Source organism: Juglans microcarpa x Juglans regia, chromosome 1S (genome assembly GCF_004785595.1).
Source record: "Juglans microcarpa x Juglans regia isolate MS1-56 chromosome 1S, Jm3101_v1.0, whole genome shotgun sequence".
Lineage (NCBI taxonomy): Eukaryota > Viridiplantae > Streptophyta > Magnoliopsida > Fagales > Juglandaceae > Juglans > Juglans microcarpa x Juglans regia.
The window spans coordinates 1,913,245-1,931,938 of record NC_054595.1 but is presented as its reverse complement, the minus strand read 5'-3'; the positions used below and the strand labels follow the sequence as shown (position 1 = coordinate 1,931,938).

Sequence of the window (18,694 nt, the reverse complement as noted above, 5' to 3'; positions counted from 1 at the left end):
TTCTTTTGTGAGACCCCGTTAACGTACAATCAAAGATACTCCATCTTTTTCTGGTTTTTCTTGCCTTTTTAGCAAAATATATTTCCCATCTATTTCTCATTATGTTTAATTATAATTATAAACAGAAAAAGTTGTTATGCGACACCTAACTTTATTTGGCTGTTGAGTTCATCTTATTAGCAAGGATCTAAGGGTACACATTTGATATTTCTAGGAAGATGAGAACATTATCACAAAACAAAATTGAGAAATTTTATTTGCAATCTTGAGAAAGATTATGTGTACAATCTCATTGATGAATGCAGGTAAAAGGAAAAAAAAATTTAAAAAGATATTATTGTAATTTTAAAATCTTTTTGAACATAACTATATGGGCTCTGCATGAGCAGCCCCCATTTGAAGACTGTATGTAGACTAACTCAACAAAATTAGACATTTTCAAACATGATTTTCTCAATATTTACCCATTTCATTTCTACAATTTGCAACTGCCATCCAGAATTTTATAAAGAAGGAAGAATCCAGAGATTGAAGAGAGATGCAGAAACTGTAAGGGACCAAGACAAGAATGCCATTGCTGCAGACAACTGGTATCTACCACATAACTTTGCAGGGCAGTAGGCTCTACCAGCATCACGCAGGATATCTGTGACACTAGCTGTTGAGGATGCTGCGGCAAGCAAGAGAAACGACAAAACCTGTGATGGAACAAAACATTATATCCGTCCTCTTAAGCAGTTACAAAGGGATGATATCACAGAAGTTCTCAAATGATTCAAAACCGCACGTACCAAATCTCCTACAATTACGACCGATATTATTCTTGGTTGACGAGGTAAACGTCTAATGAAAACAGAGAACGCATCAACTGCCAGCAATGTCAGGCTCCATGGAATTACCAAACCCATGACTGTCACCAAATAGCTGTAAGATCAAAATGAGCAATGACAAAGTTAAGGAATCAAATAAAAAAATTGCAGGGCAACATAGACATTATACGTGTAATAAAATTTCATAAATAATTGAAAATGGCACTATATAAGACTTGGAGTTTATGGATAAGATGATGCAACAGATTTGGAACATCAATGTCGAAAGCTAAAATGTCTTTGATAAATGGCTCATTGTGTTCAACTCCCGAGTCTAACCAGGTTCTACCCATTATACCAAGTCACCAAACCTAGCACAGTTAAGGGATGAGACAAATTGGCCTTCCATTATCACATAGACTGCATAAAGGATATAATAACTGCACACATAAAGTCTGACGAACAGATTTGTTTCTCAACTTCTTCAAATGTGAATTCCACTTCAAAGGGAAATTTTGGTAGATCATATTCTCACATAAAAAGTATCACATGTTAAGAATGGTGTTCCACGAGAATGCAACCAGTGATTTACAATGTGCTACTCAAAGTCTTGTTAAACTGGAAACACGTATATAAGAAACTGTTAACCATGTCTGCCACGATTCGAAGTGTGTAGAAACTTAAGCCTAAACCTCCCAAGGCATGATCCATTAATCATTCATAACAAATGATCTGTGCCATGTTACCAAGTTCTCTAGAACCATCTTTCTATATTTACCTATAAACATTCTGTATTATCAATAAAGGCTCGAGAAAATCGACCACCAAGAGATAGCAAAAGAATTGAACAATATTAGTCATTGTCAATTTGAATAACCTCCCAAGCAAAATCTCATCTTCCTTCAAGAATCCATCCTTGGTCAAAATCAGTTCCATCTGATCAAAAACAGACTTCCAATACAGCCCACTTTTGATGCAGACACATCTTGCTTTATTATTAAAGTGGGCTATTTTGATCCAATATTTGTCCTCATAAATGGCATCCTTATCATTTGGGCAATATTTTATTTTTCTTTGAATTGAACAGTTCTTATATGCCCAAGAATGACAAGAAATTAAAAGTAAATTACAGGTACTGTTTACAAATAAAACTCTCACATCCCTGGTCCAATTAACTGAAAAGCAGAGTAATACAAATATTTTGATTATGTGCCCCTCTTAGCATACTTTGTATTGTAGCTAAGTTGCCATGAGATTCTGGCACATACACAAAAATAATGACCCCTTGCCTTCTTTCCTTTTCATAACAACATTCACGAATGGAAAGAAAAATGTTATTATGAATTAAATGCTCAAAACCTTGAGTCCTATTGATCTAAGAATATTTTTAGCAGATACTTAAGGAACTTTCCCAACTATAACCAGAGTCCCATGGTTGTCTTGCTATCAACTATATTGACTGATCTTCTCCAACCAGGAAAATATGTATTAAGAAGAGCTTCTACGCTAAATCTTCACAAACTTTTATGAAACCACTTGAGCAATAAAAAAATGCATTATTTCAATTATTCCCTGCCAAGACCTGCAACCCTTCGATTCCTAGATAAAAGGTTTAACCTTATTTTGAGTAATCCTTTATGAACTAATATATCTCGTGGCAAGTATAAATCAGATGTATATACAACCTAGTTTAAAAACTACTCAAATGCACACCAGAATGAAAATGGTTCAAATTACAGTGCCATTTTTTGGGTAAGTAGCTAAATAGGCATTTCAATGACAAATATTGAAGTGTGTGAAATGGAAGTACAGTCTTTCCAACCTTCATTCATAAAGTTCGGACTATAACTCCTCAAAATTCATATCACCTAATTTTAATTAACTGGACTTAACCGAACTAAGCCACATTCATAACCGAGAACTTTCATGGGCATTGAGAATCGATACACATTGGCACACAGTCAAGAATATAACGTGTGCGTACTAAACACAGGCAATTCCTGGAAATTCTTCTGACTCACTGCTCTTCTCTTGACTCGTACTCCAGTTATTTCAATTGATTCAAAATGGGCTTGCATCCATGAGATGTCCAGCCAAACAGGGGTAATTCCTCTCCTCGCCTTTTATAAATTCCAAAAAATTCGTTAAATTTATGTATTTGCTATCAATTCCTACGCAACCTATGGACATGCCAGCTCGGTCCAGCCATTAGGAACCACAATTCATGTCGAATTCTTACGGTTTTCACCAACCAAACACTCTAATAAACAATTTTCATTCACCAATTACGATCATCGCCATTTTTTGTGGATATTCAGAGAAAGGGCAAAATATCGGGGTAGTTATGATCCATAGCACCCAACACAGCAACACCCAAGAATTTGAGATAAAGGTTTTAACAAAGCGAGAAGAATAAGACGAAACCCACAAAAGGGTTCGATAAAAACACAATTCTGAAGTTCGAGGCAAATGAAGATGAGAATTACCAGAAGGAAGTGTAGCTGTAGAAATCAACGTCCACGCACATTAAGAGAAGGGATGCAGAGGAAAAGACAGTCTGACCCATCCGCAGAGCCAAGCTGGCGCTGGTTCCCAAGGCTCCTGGCAGCTCGTCCATGCTATTGTCGCTTGCATGCAAGGCCTCGACATAGTAAATTCAAGTTCCCGGCGGCCTTAGCCATCCCTTGCAGGAATTCTAATATACGAATGAAGGGAAAAGTAAAAACAAGTAAGAAAACGGAGAAGAGGTGAAAGAGAAATCACAACTGCTTATGGTAATCGGTCGAATGAAGGGGAATTCGCATAAATGGTAACAACGCATGTGATGGAAAAGGAATTCTTAGGACCGAAAGAAAAGAGGGGAAAGGATGGGAATACGTAATGGCTACGCGACTCGGCATCTCTCCTCAGTCCTCCCTAGTCCCCAAGGGGAATTTGATTTTCTACGGCCAGGCTTTGATTTTAATTATATTTTTGTTTCATTTTTCATTTTATTTTGAGTTGAGTAAGCTGCGTTTAGATGTTGAACTGAGTTGAATTGAGATGATAAAATATTATTAAAATATTATTTTTTTAATATTATTATTATTTAAAATTTAAAAAATTGAATTATTTATTATATTTTATATTAAAATTTAAAAAAATTATAATAATAAGTTGAAATATGTTTAGTAACCAAACAAAAGTTTATGTTAGGATCTACTTTTTTATAATGAGAGAACTATAACTACAAAAAGATTCTATAAAAAAAAAAAAAATTCACAAATTGACATATCTTCATCTGATACGTTGAATTTATTTTAAAATAAAAATAGTTTTATAATCTAATATATTAATCATCAAGCCACGTCAATTTATGAATTTTCTTTTATAAAAAAAAATAAAATTGACTAAAACATTTTTCTTTATAAAATACTACGAAACTTATATGATTGAAAGCATTACAAAACATTACTCCTTTGAGATACATCCATTTTTATTAGTACCAAGACATCCAAAATAAAAACCTACCAATTAAGGATCTTGTTGAGGCGATGGCTAGGGATCTAAAGGCGACAATAATCCCTTTTTTATTTACTTACTTTGTTTGTTGCAAATAATTTATATATATAGTATTAAATGACTAAAAAATAATTTAATGTTAAATGATTAAAAATATATTTATTATTCTTCATAATTTTATTCTAAAATAAAAATAGTAATAGTTAAAAAAAAGATAAATAATATCTTTGATATATTTATAGAATTATTCTATAACATGATTAATGTTTATTTTGGAACCAACGTAATCCAAATAAGTAAACATGTCAAAGTTCTGTCGTCGACCAAAAGTATGAGTTTCTACTAGAGATATCATAATTCATTTTATTTTATTTATCTAATGTGAGCAAGGTGGTGCATGATGGGATCATCATCATGATACAAATTACCAACATCATATTCAATGTCGATCGGTACATGATTTTGTTTTACTAATAATATATAAATGTTCAGCTCTCTCATGCATTTACATTTCTAAGATAGAAAGTTTAAAATAATAAAATAAAATATATATATATTTACATATCTTCAATATTATTTACATTTTTTATTTTTTTAAATTTTTTTAAGATTTTTATTCTTCTTATAAAACTTATTGAATTCTTCTATTTATCATCTATATATCACATATTTAGTCAGATTAAAATATATATATATATATATATAGTATATAATGTGCGGAGATAATGAATAGAATTTTTTTTTTTTATTAATATGCCACCGACGCCTCTTTTTTGTGGTCATGTGTGGCGTGGGATATGTTCTGCGTTTACACGCACTGATCTGCGGCTGCCTCGTTCTTAATTACTAGAAGAAAAAAATTCATTTGAATCCGAATAACTCCAGTCTCTGGAATTGGATGGTCTAGATGATCACTCTATAGGAAGAGATGGATGTAGTATTAAATATTCATATTCATATTAATATATATTTTATGAAAGCATTATTTTCTAATATATCTTTCTCTAAAACTAAATCATTAAACTCCATCGAGAGCACAAGAAAAATAGGAATATTCCCACATTGCAAGGTAATTTCGAAAATGGAGTTTTTTTTTTAAGTTTGGAAACATCGATCGTTATCATAAGACGTAGTACTGATTCATGATAAGCCATAATAATATACAAACTGGATAATAATCTCCGTGCATGCTCCATCGAATTCGTCGCATGAGGGAAGTTTTGCAGTTCCTTCTTCATCAACTTACAACAAAATCTAAACCGATCATGATGTTATTTTAAAAAAAGAAAGTACAAAAAAAGGCCTATCAATCTAGCTGAGCGTACCAAATTCCCTGGATCTTCACCTCCTTTGGAGTTTTTGCTCCCAAATCAGTGTCAGATGGCTGTATGCTTTCAAACACACCAATCACCTCCCCTGTCTCAGGCTTGCTATTGGTGACACTCAGGGTGATTTTCCCCGTCGATGAAGATGTATTCTTTATGTTTTCCTTCACGAGTTCTTCTTCATCCCCTCTTCCTCCGGCAGGCAATGCTACTGCATTGTCATAACCTGTTGATCCACCCCTTCCCTTTGGGTCCAAGAAAGAGGAGCCACGGTAGGAAGGTACCAAAAACTCTCCGCTAAAGCTCTCTGGTTTTCCTGATGCTACCAACTGTTTGATGGTGAAAAGGAATGGTACCCTCTCGCCGCCGGGAAGCTGGACGGTGACGGCGGCGTAGTCGATGCCGTCTTTTTCCTCGAACTTGATGGTGCCGTCGGGGGATACTTCAAAGGGTCCTTCGATTTCGTCGAGGGTGTAGGTCAAGCGGGTCATGAGCTTGGTGTTTTGGAACTCGGGTGGGGAATTCTTGTTCACACCTTCGGCTTTGACAGTGAAGGAAGTGGGTTCCAAGCAGAGCTTCTTGGCGCTGTACTTGCCGGGCTTGAAAGCGAATTTGTCAACTCCGCCATCAATGGTTGGGCACTGGTTGGCCGTGCCGGTTCCCTTTACCTCCATGTATGTCTTGCTTTGAATTTCATCGTAGGTTAGTCTCTTCGGAACTCCTTCAGCACTTGCTCCCTGAAAAAAGCAGAAAAAAAAAAAACCCAGAAACAAAAACAAAATGATCGAAGGAAATATAGGAAATTGTAACAACGGAACTGCATAAAACCAAGAACCAACATCCTCTGATTACGTACAACAGAAAATCTTGCAGACCTGAATTTCATGAGTCACGACAGTGATCGCATCAGCACGAATTAGGAATTAATGCTGACTTTGTCACTCATTTTAATAATTTGGATTTTAAACAATATTGCTTAGTAGTTCATCTAATGTTAGAACAGACGTGCGCGCAGAATCTGGCAAATTAAAGTGGTACATATATATGATTTGCCTGAATGATAAACTAACATATGTGTGTGTGTGTGTGTTTGTGTTTTGATTGCTTTCAACCCATTTTTATGCATGTTGGTCTTTTGAGCAAGCGAGGAAAGACGAAAGATGATCTGAAATGATTCGAATTGACAGGCAGAAACTAGCATGCATGATTGAAAATGAATAAAAACCCGCGATCGATCTTAATTATTCCCAAACAATCACAGCAACCTAAAGATACAAGATCCTTCTGTTTATCCTTCTCAAATTCAAAGTTCGATCGCCACTACATGATCAAGTACAACGAGAAAACAAAAAGAAATGCATACCGACACAACGAGGGCCGAGGTTGCAAGAGCAAAGCCGGCAATCTTGGTAGCGTCGACAAACTTGTTAGCCAAGTCCTTAATATCAGCATGCAGAGAACAAGTCAGCCTGGCTGCAGCTGGTTCCACGCCAAAGCACTTGGAAACAGTTTGAGAAGACCTGAGCTGCAGGCTACTCCTAGAAGACACACCCACCTTGGCGGGTTGCAAGAGTGTAGCCGCTGCTTGTAGTGAGGCTGCCATTTTGTTCAAACTGTTTGCTCTCTTTCTCACTCTCAGTAGTTTATATGCATATTCTGAGAAACGGACTAAAAAGAAAAGAGTTTTTGTGTGGTGGAAGGGTGGGAGGGGAATAGAGACAAGATGGTGTTATTTGGTGGCCTTGCTGCGAGTAAGATAAGGGATAGGATAAGGTTTTCTCTTTCTCTTATTGGTTGGTTGAAGCTAATGCCTTTGTTTTTTTGTAGTTTGCCACCTGTCAATTTCTCATTTGGGATAAAGATACTCTTAGTGGGACCTGCTTGTGTGATAGCTGAAAGGTGAAACCTGTTCTAATCTTGAGAGACCTCCTTTGATAATCTAGGGGTGTTACAACTTGGATGCCAAAGACATGTTGGTTTTCAAGTTGTATGGCGATCATGTAAAGTAAATAAAGCTTGTTAGGGATGACCTCATGATGCTAATCTAATGAGTCGTTTGGATTCGAAGATGAGTTGAGATGAGTTATGAATAGTAGTTAGATTGTTGAGATAAGTTGAGATGAGATGGTTTTTGAAAATGTTGTATGTTTGGATTGTGAGTGAGTTGAGATGGTTTCAACTTTTTAGAGATGAGATAAATGTGGGTTCCACAAATTGTTGCATAGTATTTTTAATAAATTGTTTTATTTATAAATATATTTATTCCTTAAGTAATAATAATTTATAAATTACTACCCAATTTTTATTTTTTATAATATATTTTATAATAATATTTTCCGGATTACAATATTTTTTCCTAACGAAATTTTTTTGTAAAATATCAAATAAAAATTGATTAATAGAAATTGTTTTAAAAATGATTTTTAAATTGTTTCCAAAATCGTTAAATAATAATTTTGACTATTATATATAAAATAATTTTTTATTTTACACCTGTGTGAAGGGGCTGGGTGAAGGCGTGGGTCCTTCGGTCTTTGGAGCATTCATTATGCCAGTCTCTTAGAAAAGTAAAAAGCAACGGCCAATAAACTATTTTGTCGTATATGAAAACAAATAAAAAAAACACTCGATAACGTCAATACACCGTTTGAATTAGAGAAGAGTTTACCGTACGGGATGAGTTGAGATGTTCTGAAGTCATCTTCGAATCCAAACCACGTCTGCTTAAAATGAATGATAGTTTAAGAAGATTTTACCTAACTAATATTCTAACTTATTTATATCTAAGAATTTCCTCATTCTTGATTATGGGGCATCCTCAGGATGTATGCATGCCTCCACTAGTCACAATCAAGGCTTTTACATAATCATATGGCCTCTTGCCCGGGGCTTTAATATGGGCAGATCATATCACTCTTGGCCAAGGTTACTATTTATTATTTTTTTATTATTTTTATTATTATTCACTACTATTTAATTTTTATCATTATATTTTTACTATTATTCACAGAATATTTGAGATCACCTTATTACCCAAATGCAACCTAAATGCTTGTGTTTTGAACCCATTTTATATTAATGTGTCATCTTCTATTTCTTATGGTAGAGATTCTAACTTCTTTAGCTTGAGACATGACATCACCGTCATCTTTTAATCTTATAGCTTCCAAGCAAGATAATGTTGCTCTCCTTGCTATCTCTCACCAAATCAACATAATTCATAATTCATAATTCAAGGGTCATTTAGTTTATGGCCTGATGTTGGGCTTCTAATGTAAAGTTTTTTTTGACATATTTTCTCCTAAGCCAATAGCAACTTCACTAAAACACAACAAAAACCAAGTAATTATAGGAGGAATTTGGGCAATGTCTATGCGTACAAACATGGCTAAGTTTTAATCTTGGATGACTGAATACTGATGGGCTCCTTGGTATTCATATAATAGACCCGAAAAATGATAAAAGGCCCAAAAAGATAAAGATTCATCGGTTGTCATTTCTTGAATTTTGAACTCTTGATCCGGTTATAGATTAACAAAAATAATTATATATACAATCGTGAAATCTATAAACATCGTAATCATTTTGAAAAAAAATAGAATTTATTATTAAGAAATTAATTTTTTTCATGTAAATCTCATGTTTATTCACTATTTTTAAAATTATTACGTGACGATTACATAATTCACAATTATAAATATCTTTTCTCAAAAATTCCTTTTCAACCCCACTCCCCCGGGATCCTCTTTTGGGCCAGAGTCAGTAGACTGTAGACAATGCAAAATCCTCGTCGTACTTTCACTTTTGATTGATTAATTCTGTGAGGCACAGAAAAAATAAAGAAATAAAAAGATTAGTTTCAATGAGGCTTTGAATATTACCAAGTCCTAGCCCAGTTCATTCGGTTCGATTTTTTCAACAAAGAGTTTGGGTGGGTGAGAATATCTGTAAATACAAAATCATTTCTTCCGTCTCCTCTTTGTTGAACTTCATGAACATTTATTCCATAGTTTCCTTAATACTCTTGTGGGAAACTCTATTTTTTTGAATTTTCTTTGAGCACTACCCCACACATTACTAGCTACGGTACATTACCATAATACATGTTCAGTGGTTTCTTGTTTCTGTAGCAAAGAGGGCAATGGAGAGTTGTCCACTATTTTCTTTTTGCACAAGTTCATCCTTGTACAATACATCAAGACAAAGCTCTCCTAAAAAAAATAGGAAAAATCTTAGTGCAAGTAAGTTCATGCACCAATTTGTGCACCAATATTAATATATAATACACATGTTTAATGAAATGATGTGAATTAAAAATAAAAATAATTTTTATGATATAGGAGATTTTCTTCTTCTCTCAAAAATTTGTTTTTTATTTTTTTAAAATTAAAAATATCATCGGTACGCGATATAGTACACAAACTCACTTGTACCTAGCAAAACTCAAAAAATATTGGCTTCAGTGGGATTGTCAACTTCTAGATCTTGGTCCATGTTCCACCGTTTGTGATACTTTGTGAACATTGGCCTTGTGATCTTCTCTATAGTTCACCTTGTAGATGATATGCTCTTCTGACTAAATATTCCAATGTGGTGATCTTGGTGGCTCATTCAAAGTTCTACAATTTCACACTGCATGAATATCTTCACTTATTTTAAACATTAAATCCATTTTATAATAAATTATTAAAAAACATGCATCGTCAACCAACATATTATACTTACAATCTTAAAGTATATAGACTCGTACACTAGTAATGGTACATACACACTACTATTAAAAAAATTAATTTTTTCATATAAATTTTATATTTATTCGAATTTTTAAAAGAATTGCAACTGGAAATATGTCATTTATCCTTGCTTTGGGGTATCTGTCAATGCTTATCCTCTCCTATTGGCAAGTCAGCATATTATTTGAATGTAATGGGTGTCAGAAATGCATGTTTAACTCATTAAGCTTTTAGTTTGAAATTATTGTCAATCTAAGATTTCAAGTGTAACTGTATTGAAGAAAGTTCTTCATAGGGTTTATGCTTCTTTTAAGATCGACTCCTCACACACTGAACAAATTAGGATTTAAAAGTGTGTGTGGATGTTGAAGTGAGTTGAGTTGAGTTGTGATGATAAAATATTATTATAATATTATTTTTTAATATTATTATTATTTTGAAATTTAAAAAAGTTAAATTATTTATTATATTTTGTATTGAAATTTAAAAAAGTTATAATGATGAGTTGAGATTAGTTGAGGTGAATTTGGTAACCAAACGAAACCTAAATAGGTTGGATGACAATTGACTCCCTGTAATCTGTCTCTAGGGCCTTAAGTGAGAGAGATTATTATCATAAATTGTATAAGAATACTCATTTTTAAAAAATATAATCTATTATTAAAAAATTAATATTTTCATAGAGATTTCGTATTAAGTAACATTTCTCTTTCTTGTATTAACTTTTTGGAAAAGAAATGAATGATATCATTTATGATTATAGATATCATTTCTTAAAATTTATTGACCCCACAAACACTGTGCTGTACAATAGGCCTGTAATTTAATTTTACTAAATCAAAAATTCCAAGTGCACATCTATAAAATTTAGATGTGTCAAATTGTATTAACGGATCTGTGATTAATCCAAACACGGTCCGTTAAGCTTATATGGATCAATAAGTTAATAGGCATTTGCGCGTTGTACTTTCAAATGTTTTGTTCAGACCCATTTTCGTTTCCAGGCATCAGAAGCGACACCCTGAAACTGAGTTTGAAGATCGATTCACTTACAAATTGAAGTACAACTTACTGGAAAATCGATTGCTATGGAGAGAACATACAACACAGAGAGAGAGAGAGAGAGAGAGAGAGAGAGGGAGCAGCTCAAAAGTGCTTGAAACACAAATCATCGGTGCTCCTCAAATCAAATTCCAGAATGAAATTCCTTTCTCATCATCGCTACATCGTCCTTCTTCTATCTCTCTCCAGAGATGAATAAATCAAAAGACAGAATACCCAGAAACAAAAAAAAAAAAAACGCCATTAAAGTTTTTTTCATCATCAAGCATTCAGTATGAGTAGGAGGTAATTAATTCTTCATACAAAAGAATCAGTCACACAAATTCCTCATCATTATGCCTGATAATCTCAAAAACATTAAAAACAAAACAATACGAGATTAGATCGTTAGATGGGTACGGAGTTGTCTCTCAGACAAATGCCTCGGTTTGTCGTCACGATTATAAAAAGAATGGATATCGGACTCGTCATCATTTTTGTTCATCACCGAGAAAACTCCTCCCAATCCCCATGGCTACTCCTACGCATACTAAATCATTCTTTTGGAAACTATAAACTTCAAAAAAAGAAAAAAATAATCATGGCGAAATCTAAGAGAATCTGAAGTAAACGATCAAATAAAAAAAACAATTCAAAACGTTCGTTGAAATAATGAAGCAATCATCGATGGAAAACATAAAAAAAGGAGAGCGCAAGATTGAGAGGAAGGCGAGATGTGATCATACTTGGGATGCCAGCATTGCCAGGCCGGGGGGCGGATCTAGATGTGGAGATGGCGTTGCTTTTATAGGAGAAACAGCCGTTTTAGGGTTGGGAGTACAGAATCATTAGGGTTTCCAGTTTCCACAACACCTATTCAAATTACCAAACATACCATTACTGTAGCATACATACATTGGACCAAACCGTTGGCCCAATGGTTTATTTGTTTGGGCCCATTCACAAGTTGCTGGAGCCTGGAAGATGATAATACCACAACTGTCATTTTAGTACGAATAAATGAATCTCTTTTATAACTATTTATATAATCATGATTATTTTTATAAATTATTATTATTTTATAAAAATATATAAAATTATAAAAGTAATTGTATCTGTGTTATTTTCCTTTTGGTTAGTAATATTTTGTTAAACTAAAAGGAGAAATTCAAAATGAGGAGGCAAAGAGCCTCAACAAATTTCCTATTATAATTTGAAAAATGATAAACACGTCACATTTCATAACATTTTACATAAAAATATTTTAAAATAAAGGTTATTTTTGTAAATTAACTTGTAAAAGTAACATTATTTTACCATTATTTTGCAACATGTGTTATGAAATATGTTGTGAAATATGTTGTGTGGGTATCATTACTCAAGTAAGAGCTTTTTAATTCTGGGTAAAACATATGAGAAAAAATGGAGAAGGGAGAAAAAGAGAGAAAAGTGGTGGAAAACATATCAACATTCAGTCAAAAGTTGGAAATGTGAAATCTCATGGGAAAACCCTGTTTGATTTAGAAAGTTAATACAATTAGACATTTTGCTATCGTCTAACATAAAAAAAAAAGTGAAGTGTGATGAAGATTCCTCGAAGTTTTATCTAAATTAAAGATCTATAATGAGAGGAAGACAGTCAATGTTGTATGATTCTATAGTGTTATGTACACATATCATTCTAACAAACCAACCATTTCTTTTTCCTTTTTGATCACATTAACCTATAGTCTTATAGCATTACAGAGGGGCATGAGATCACATTCACTTTGGTTTGCCTTTAAACACTATTGACATCAACCTAGAACCAAATCGGTTTGAAGGCATTTACATTAATACAGCTTCCTCAATTCACATAATTAGACATATTTTTGTTTTGATTGACAATGGGTGTCAGAGAACAAAGTCATGACTAATTTCGAGAGTGCACAGGTTCTTAATAAAGAGTTTCCTGCAAGTGCATCTCGAGTAAGTTATATGATGGGGACAGAAAAAGAAAATTGTCAAAGCGCAAACCAGGAAACAATGGTTTTCTCTTACACACAAGTGCTGAATGAAATAATTTTGTGCCTAGAGAAAGTAAACAACCAGCACCTAGACAAGATAAACTAACAGAAGGATAATGCCAATGGTGTTGGATATGCCATGAGTTTGAGTGAAGGAATTTCTGAATCCTCCGACTGCTCGAATGTGCTCTTGCAATAGGTAACAACCAATTATAAGGCATATCAAGATACCAACCCAGCCGTCCTTCAAGGTGTCTGCAAAGAAGCTGGGAGCCACAACCAAGAGAAGAATCAAAGACCTTGGCATCTCCAGCCAATCTGCAGATTCATCAAGCAACAACATCATGGATAATGCACTAAATCATTACTTTAACATGCATATAAAAGTGTCTCTGCTTTCTATATTCTGGTGTTTTCTTAAGTAGTGTGTGCTCAAGTATTATTGAAGTATGGATGAAAATTGGAGCTCTATAGAAATCATAGGTTTGCATGCACAAATGCTGGCATAGGAACCAACAATATTTGCGACATTTAGAGATGTGGGTGTGTGTACAGAGATAGAGACAGAGATCACTGGATGGCTGTGTTGGTGACAGAAACGTATACTTGGGAAGCGTCGTGGGAAGAAAAGCCTTAGTATAATTGCAATAAAAGAAATCCATTTTCCAACCTCTCCTCTGAATGGGTTTTGTAGCAAATTTATCAAGAATTAAAGAGGCAAAAGATAATGAAAAAAAAGAAGAAAATCAAAACAGAAAATGAGAAACTATGCAAGCAGTAGGGAACTATCACCTGAAAAAATTGAACAGCACTGAAGGAAGGCTAAAGAATATGTAAGGGACTGAGATGGGTTGAGATGGTAGAATAAAAGTTGAATTATTTATTATATTTTGTGTGATAATTTGGAAAAGTTTTTTTGGAATTTGAAAAAGTTGAATTGTTTATTATATTTTGTGTGAGAATTTGAAAAAGTTGTAATGATGAGATGTGATGAGTTGATGTGAGTTTTGAATGCAAACAAGGCAAAAGTGAAGTCAGCATGTTTGTTCTCCAGTTGGTTCAATCCAATATCAGCAAATAACTGCAATTAAAATTGAAAACAAATATCATTATTCCAAAAACGAAAAAGAAAAGGAAAGTGACATTCAAGAAGAAGGAAGAGAAACATTACACATTTTGACATTCCCTATACATAATAAGAAAATCAACAAAGGTAAACATCAGCTGCAAGATCTTGATTTAGAAAATAGAAAAAGAGGAAAAAAAATTAGAAACCAAAAAAATCACTTTCCATATTGGGTATTTTATTCTATATATGGACAGAGATAATAAACACCATGGTGGCACTTTAATTTCCCATTTTAAGGCATTGTTGTAATACCAAATAATGCAAGTAGACAACCACTACGAACAGTTAGATTAGATATGGAAATTGATGGACAGAAAAAAATTACTGACATAGCTGCGAAGGAAACCACCCATTCCAGAAAAGAAGTCCCAAAGCTTAGACCAGTAAGTTTAGTGGCATGATTGATGAGCCTCTTTGCAGCGATCTCGGGGTCATTGATATCAGAGCCGATCAAATCATCTATTGCCAGATCAGTTTTCATAGCCAAATAATTCATCCTCCCCATTATATATGATGCGGATATGAACACGAAAGATAAAGAATTTGCAAGACAAACTGGGATTTTTTATTTTTTATTTTTTTAAATACCAGGAGCCAATCCTCACACAAACAACAATAATGGCTATAACAATGATGAGTAGCAGACAAGGAAAAACGAAGAAAAGGGTACAGTACATATCGCAAAACAACACAACAGAAGCAAAAGTGGCTTTAAGACAGAATGAGTTGGATTGTAGGCCAGTTGTAACAGTGTTGGGGCCCTCGCTTTTAGCTCTGCAGTGAATGCAAACGGTGCTGCGAAGTTTCGGATCTCCCATCTACTACTTGTTCAGTATTGACTACTGGCCTAACCCGGGAATCCAGTTTTTATAGTTTTGGCAAATCACTTTTTAAGAAATGGATGGCGTGTCATTCTTTAAATCTTTATCTATTTTATTTCATATAATTTCTTTTATTCGTGTTTCGCACACCCACAATCTGGTTTCCTCCTCCTTGATGCCACTAACCTGAAATCTGAAAACGAGAGGGTGAAATGTGGACAATCCTTTTTGACATAAGGACACCTCCGAAAGATAAGTCAATCATTTAGAAGAAAGTATTTTCTGACCCTTTTACGTAGGGTGAGAGTGTTAGCAACTTAGCATACCGTTTACTATATTTTCCTTTCTTATTTGTACTCCTTTATTGGGCGGGAATTTCACCTACCCCATCCCCCTTCTTGGAGGTTTGATAGTCGTACTTCATCAACAGCCTGACTATTGTTCATTCCTGAGATACCACATGCTGCATTTAATGTGATAACCCTTTTGGGTCTTCCTGCTTGTTTTCATCTTGATATGGTTATGTCTTCTAATTGTGCGTATATGAGCATTTAATGTCGCATGACTCTTGGAGATCTTATTGACAGGCATGCTCTGTGTGCATGTCGGCATGCTTTTCATGATTGAACCTCTTATGGTTGAAGGGATGGGCCACAGTTCTTCCTCAGTATTTATGCCTCGCAACTGACAATGTAACTTTGCCTATATGACCTTCCTTACTTCGTATGCCGAGCCCAATGGACCTATCCAACGGGCTTGGTTAGGCTACAAAAGAGTTTCAAACCCATCAGTTACCCTGCAACTCCTCTTTGTGTGCATGTGAAGGGAATTCCCCACCTTTATTTATTTATTTCTTTTTTCGGTCATGTCGTTTTTATTACTTTCCCTCAGGCCGAACAACTACCGTCGGTTCTTTTTCTCTCAAATTCGATCAGGTTACCCATATCTCGAAATTGGTATATCCAACCTCATGGTAGGTGACACGCATCGCCCTAGGTAGAAGCACAAAATTTCAACCGTAGCTTTCTCCTTTAAAGCGAAGTGTTCATCCTATACTTTCTTTCATTTCGACCTTTCTTTCTTACTCCACATTGTCGCCTTTTGCTCCTCAACTCTCCCTAACCCTAAATGGCTTCTTGTCGTACTACCCGTTGCGAAATCACAACGGAGTGTTATGAGATTAGGGTTATTGCTCCTAAGAACCCGAAATCTGTCTTTAGTTGTGAAGCTGTGTCGTTTTGTTTAAATTCATGTTTGATTGAGTCAAGTTTAGTGGGCCGTTGTGGGCTCGTAGTGGGTAGTTATTCAGTGATTACCCGTAGTTGTTGTACGTCAGTTATTTCTTTCTAAAGTAATGGGTTTTGCTCACGTCATGTATCTGGTCATTGTCCATGGTCTATTTATGTTATTTGAATTCAATGAAAGGAGCATCATCAATTATCTAAATTTTACAGAACAAAGGAGGTCTGGTAACCTCGAATTTACCAAACAATTATCTATCTTTCTATTACACATTATTTTGGGTCATAACAGTGGTATCCAGAGCCACGTTCCTGCGACATGGCTGAAGGAACTAGGCAAGCACAGTTGGCTGAGGCTATGGCGTCTCTGAAAGGGGAGAGTCTGCGCCTGCGAGAAGAACAAGAGAAACATAAAGGGGTGTTAGATGCGGTACTACAACAGTTAAATAACTTAGCTTCAAGTTATGAACAGATTGTAGGGATGTTTGGCAATCAAAATTCTAGAGAGGGATCTTCCAATCAGCATCACCAGGTTAGTAATAATCCTTTATTTGAGAAGAACGGGGGTATTCAGGCAAGGTCTCTTAGACTAGAATTTTCAAAGTTTGATGGGACTTAACCTAATGAATGGATTTTAAAGGCAGAACAATTTTTCTCTTGTTATAATACCCCAGATGACCAAAGGATTAAAATAGCCTTCTTTCACGTGGAGGGTAAAGCCCTCTCGTGGTATTCATGGCTCATGGATTCCAGCCCAGTTAATTAATACTTGGGATGAGTTTACCATAGCCTTAGGGGTGAGATTTGGGCTCTCAGCCTATGAGGATCCAGTTGGGCAATTCACTAAGTTAAGACAGACTCATACAGTAGAAGAATACCAAACTCAGTTTGATGAACTGTCTAACAAAGTTAAAGGAGTAACGAAGGAGTTTAGAATAAGTACCTTCTTGAGTGGATTAAGAGATGATCTCAGAATTATAGTAACAATGTTCAAACCATCTACTTTATCAATAGCCTTCAGATTAGCTAGATTGCAAGAACAAGAAGTAGTAAGGCATATCACAGGTCATTCAAACAAATACCAAACTTACTCTAATCCCACCTTGAATACCCAACTCAAACTACCAGCACCTTGCCCCATACTAAGACTACCTCCTCCTTCTAACCATCCAAATTCTAGAACCTCATTACCCAACATGACCAGAAAACCCAACTTTTTCATTAAAAGAAATACTCACACTCAAATGCAAGAAAGAAGAGAGAAGAAACTATGATATTACTGTGATGCAAAATATCATCCAGGACATAGGTGTAATAGGCCCAGGATATTCCTTATTGAAGGAATGGGAGTTGAGGAAGAAGAAAATGAGGAAGTGGAAACAGAAGAAGGTAAGTTGGCTGTGGTTCAAGTTGAGGAGTTTGAGAAGGAAGAAGTGGGAGAGTTATTGGGAATCTCTCTACATGCTATAATTGGTTCATTAGCCCCTAAAACTATGAGGTTGTTTGCTGAAATTAATCATAAAAAAGTTTTGGTTTTGATTGATACATGAAGTACTCATAGTTTTATAGATCCATATATAGTAAGGAAGGCCAATCTGTCAAAGGAGGAAAGCCACTTAACAATTCAAGTGGCTAATGGTGTCACTCTTCCTTGCCTTAGTCAATGTAAGACAGTCTCTAGTAAGCTACAAGATCATGAGTTTATGGCTAAATTATATATGTTGACTCCTGGAGGATGTGATGTAGTGTTGGGGGTTGATTGGTTAAGTGGTATGGGATTTATTTTATAGAATTTTTCTGATTTATCTATGAAATTTCAGTCTGGAGATCAAGCTGTTCAATTGTAGGGACTTCAAAGACCAATGAACAATATTGTGGAGGAAGATCCTACGGTGAAGCTCAAAGAGGATGATGTGAGAGGAATTTGGTTACATATCATGAACGGTAATAATGATAAAGGCAGTGCAAAACAACCAGCAGAGGTACAGAAAATTTTGGAGGATTTTAAAGAAGTCTTTGCCGAGCCTATTGGGTTGCCACCTCCTACGAATTGTGATCACAAAATTAAATTACTGGAATGTACTAAAC

The 18,694-nt window shown here is 34.9% G+C and overlaps 2 protein-coding genes, 1 long non-coding RNA gene, 2 other non-coding genes and 1 pseudogene across 5 annotated transcripts; all 6 read right to left on the bottom strand.

Annotated features, from left to right (window-relative positions):
• Nucleotides 1-448: 448 nt before the first annotated feature.
• Nucleotides 449-3,758, bottom strand: LOC121246935 (CASP-like protein ARALYDRAFT_485429). The gene is made up of 3 exons (XM_041145260.1): nucleotides 3,296-3,758; nucleotides 792-924; nucleotides 449-698 (listed from the first exon to the last, which is right to left on the bottom strand). Exons 1-3 carry the CDS (start codon nucleotides 3,424-3,426, stop codon nucleotides 504-506), a joined length of 459 nt encoding a protein of 152 aa, XP_041001194.1. The 5' UTR covers nucleotides 3,427-3,758; the 3' UTR covers nucleotides 449-503.
• Nucleotides 3,759-5,427: 1,669 nt separating this feature from the next.
• Nucleotides 5,428-7,388, bottom strand: LOC121246933 (oxygen-evolving enhancer protein 1, chloroplastic). Its single transcript, XM_041145259.1, has 2 exons — nucleotides 6,999-7,388; nucleotides 5,428-6,372 (listed from the first exon to the last, which is right to left on the bottom strand). The coding sequence occupies exons 1-2, from the start codon at nucleotides 7,236-7,238 to the stop codon at nucleotides 5,617-5,619; spliced, it is 996 nt and encodes a 331-aa protein (XP_041001193.1). The 5' UTR covers nucleotides 7,239-7,388; the 3' UTR covers nucleotides 5,428-5,616.
• A 4,311-nt stretch (nucleotides 7,389-11,699) lies between these two features.
• On the bottom strand, nucleotides 11,700-11,769 carry LOC121247986. The gene has a single exon (XR_005937384.1). It is a non-coding gene; the product is annotated as a small nucleolar RNA Z105 (small nucleolar RNA).
• On the bottom strand, nucleotides 11,706-12,332 carry LOC121246936. The gene is made up of 2 exons (XR_005937190.1): nucleotides 12,156-12,332; nucleotides 11,706-11,979 (listed from the first exon to the last, which is right to left on the bottom strand). It is a non-coding gene; the product is annotated as an uncharacterized LOC121246936 (long non-coding RNA).
• On the bottom strand, nucleotides 11,836-11,922 carry LOC121247939. The gene has a single exon (XR_005937340.1). It is a non-coding gene; the product is annotated as a small nucleolar RNA SNOR75 (small nucleolar RNA).
• Nucleotides 12,333-13,177: 845 nt separating the features above from the next.
• Nucleotides 13,178-15,228, bottom strand: LOC121246934 (annotated as a pseudogene).
• Between the last annotated feature and the right edge of the window lie 3,466 nt (nucleotides 15,229-18,694).

Coding starts and splice junctions, on each gene's coding strand:
- LOC121246933 (XM_041145259.1), bottom strand. CDS start 7,238: ATGGCAGCCTCACTACAAGCAGCGGCTACACTCTTGCAACCCGCCAAG. Junction 6,373..6,998: donor CCTCGGCCCTCGTTGTGTCG/GTATGCATTTCT, acceptor TGCTTTTTTCAG/GGAGCAAGTGCTGAAGGAGT.
- LOC121246935 (XM_041145260.1), bottom strand. CDS start 3,426: ATGGACGAGCTGCCAGGAGCCTTGGGAACCAGCGCCAGCTTGGCTCTG. Junction 925..3,295: donor TACAGCTACACTTCCTTCTG/GTAATTCTCATC, acceptor TTGATCTTACAG/CTATTTGGTGACAGTCATGG. Junction 699..791: donor TCGTAATTGTAGGAGATTTG/GTACGTGCGGTT, acceptor GTTCCATCACAG/GTTTTGTCGTTTCTCTTGCT.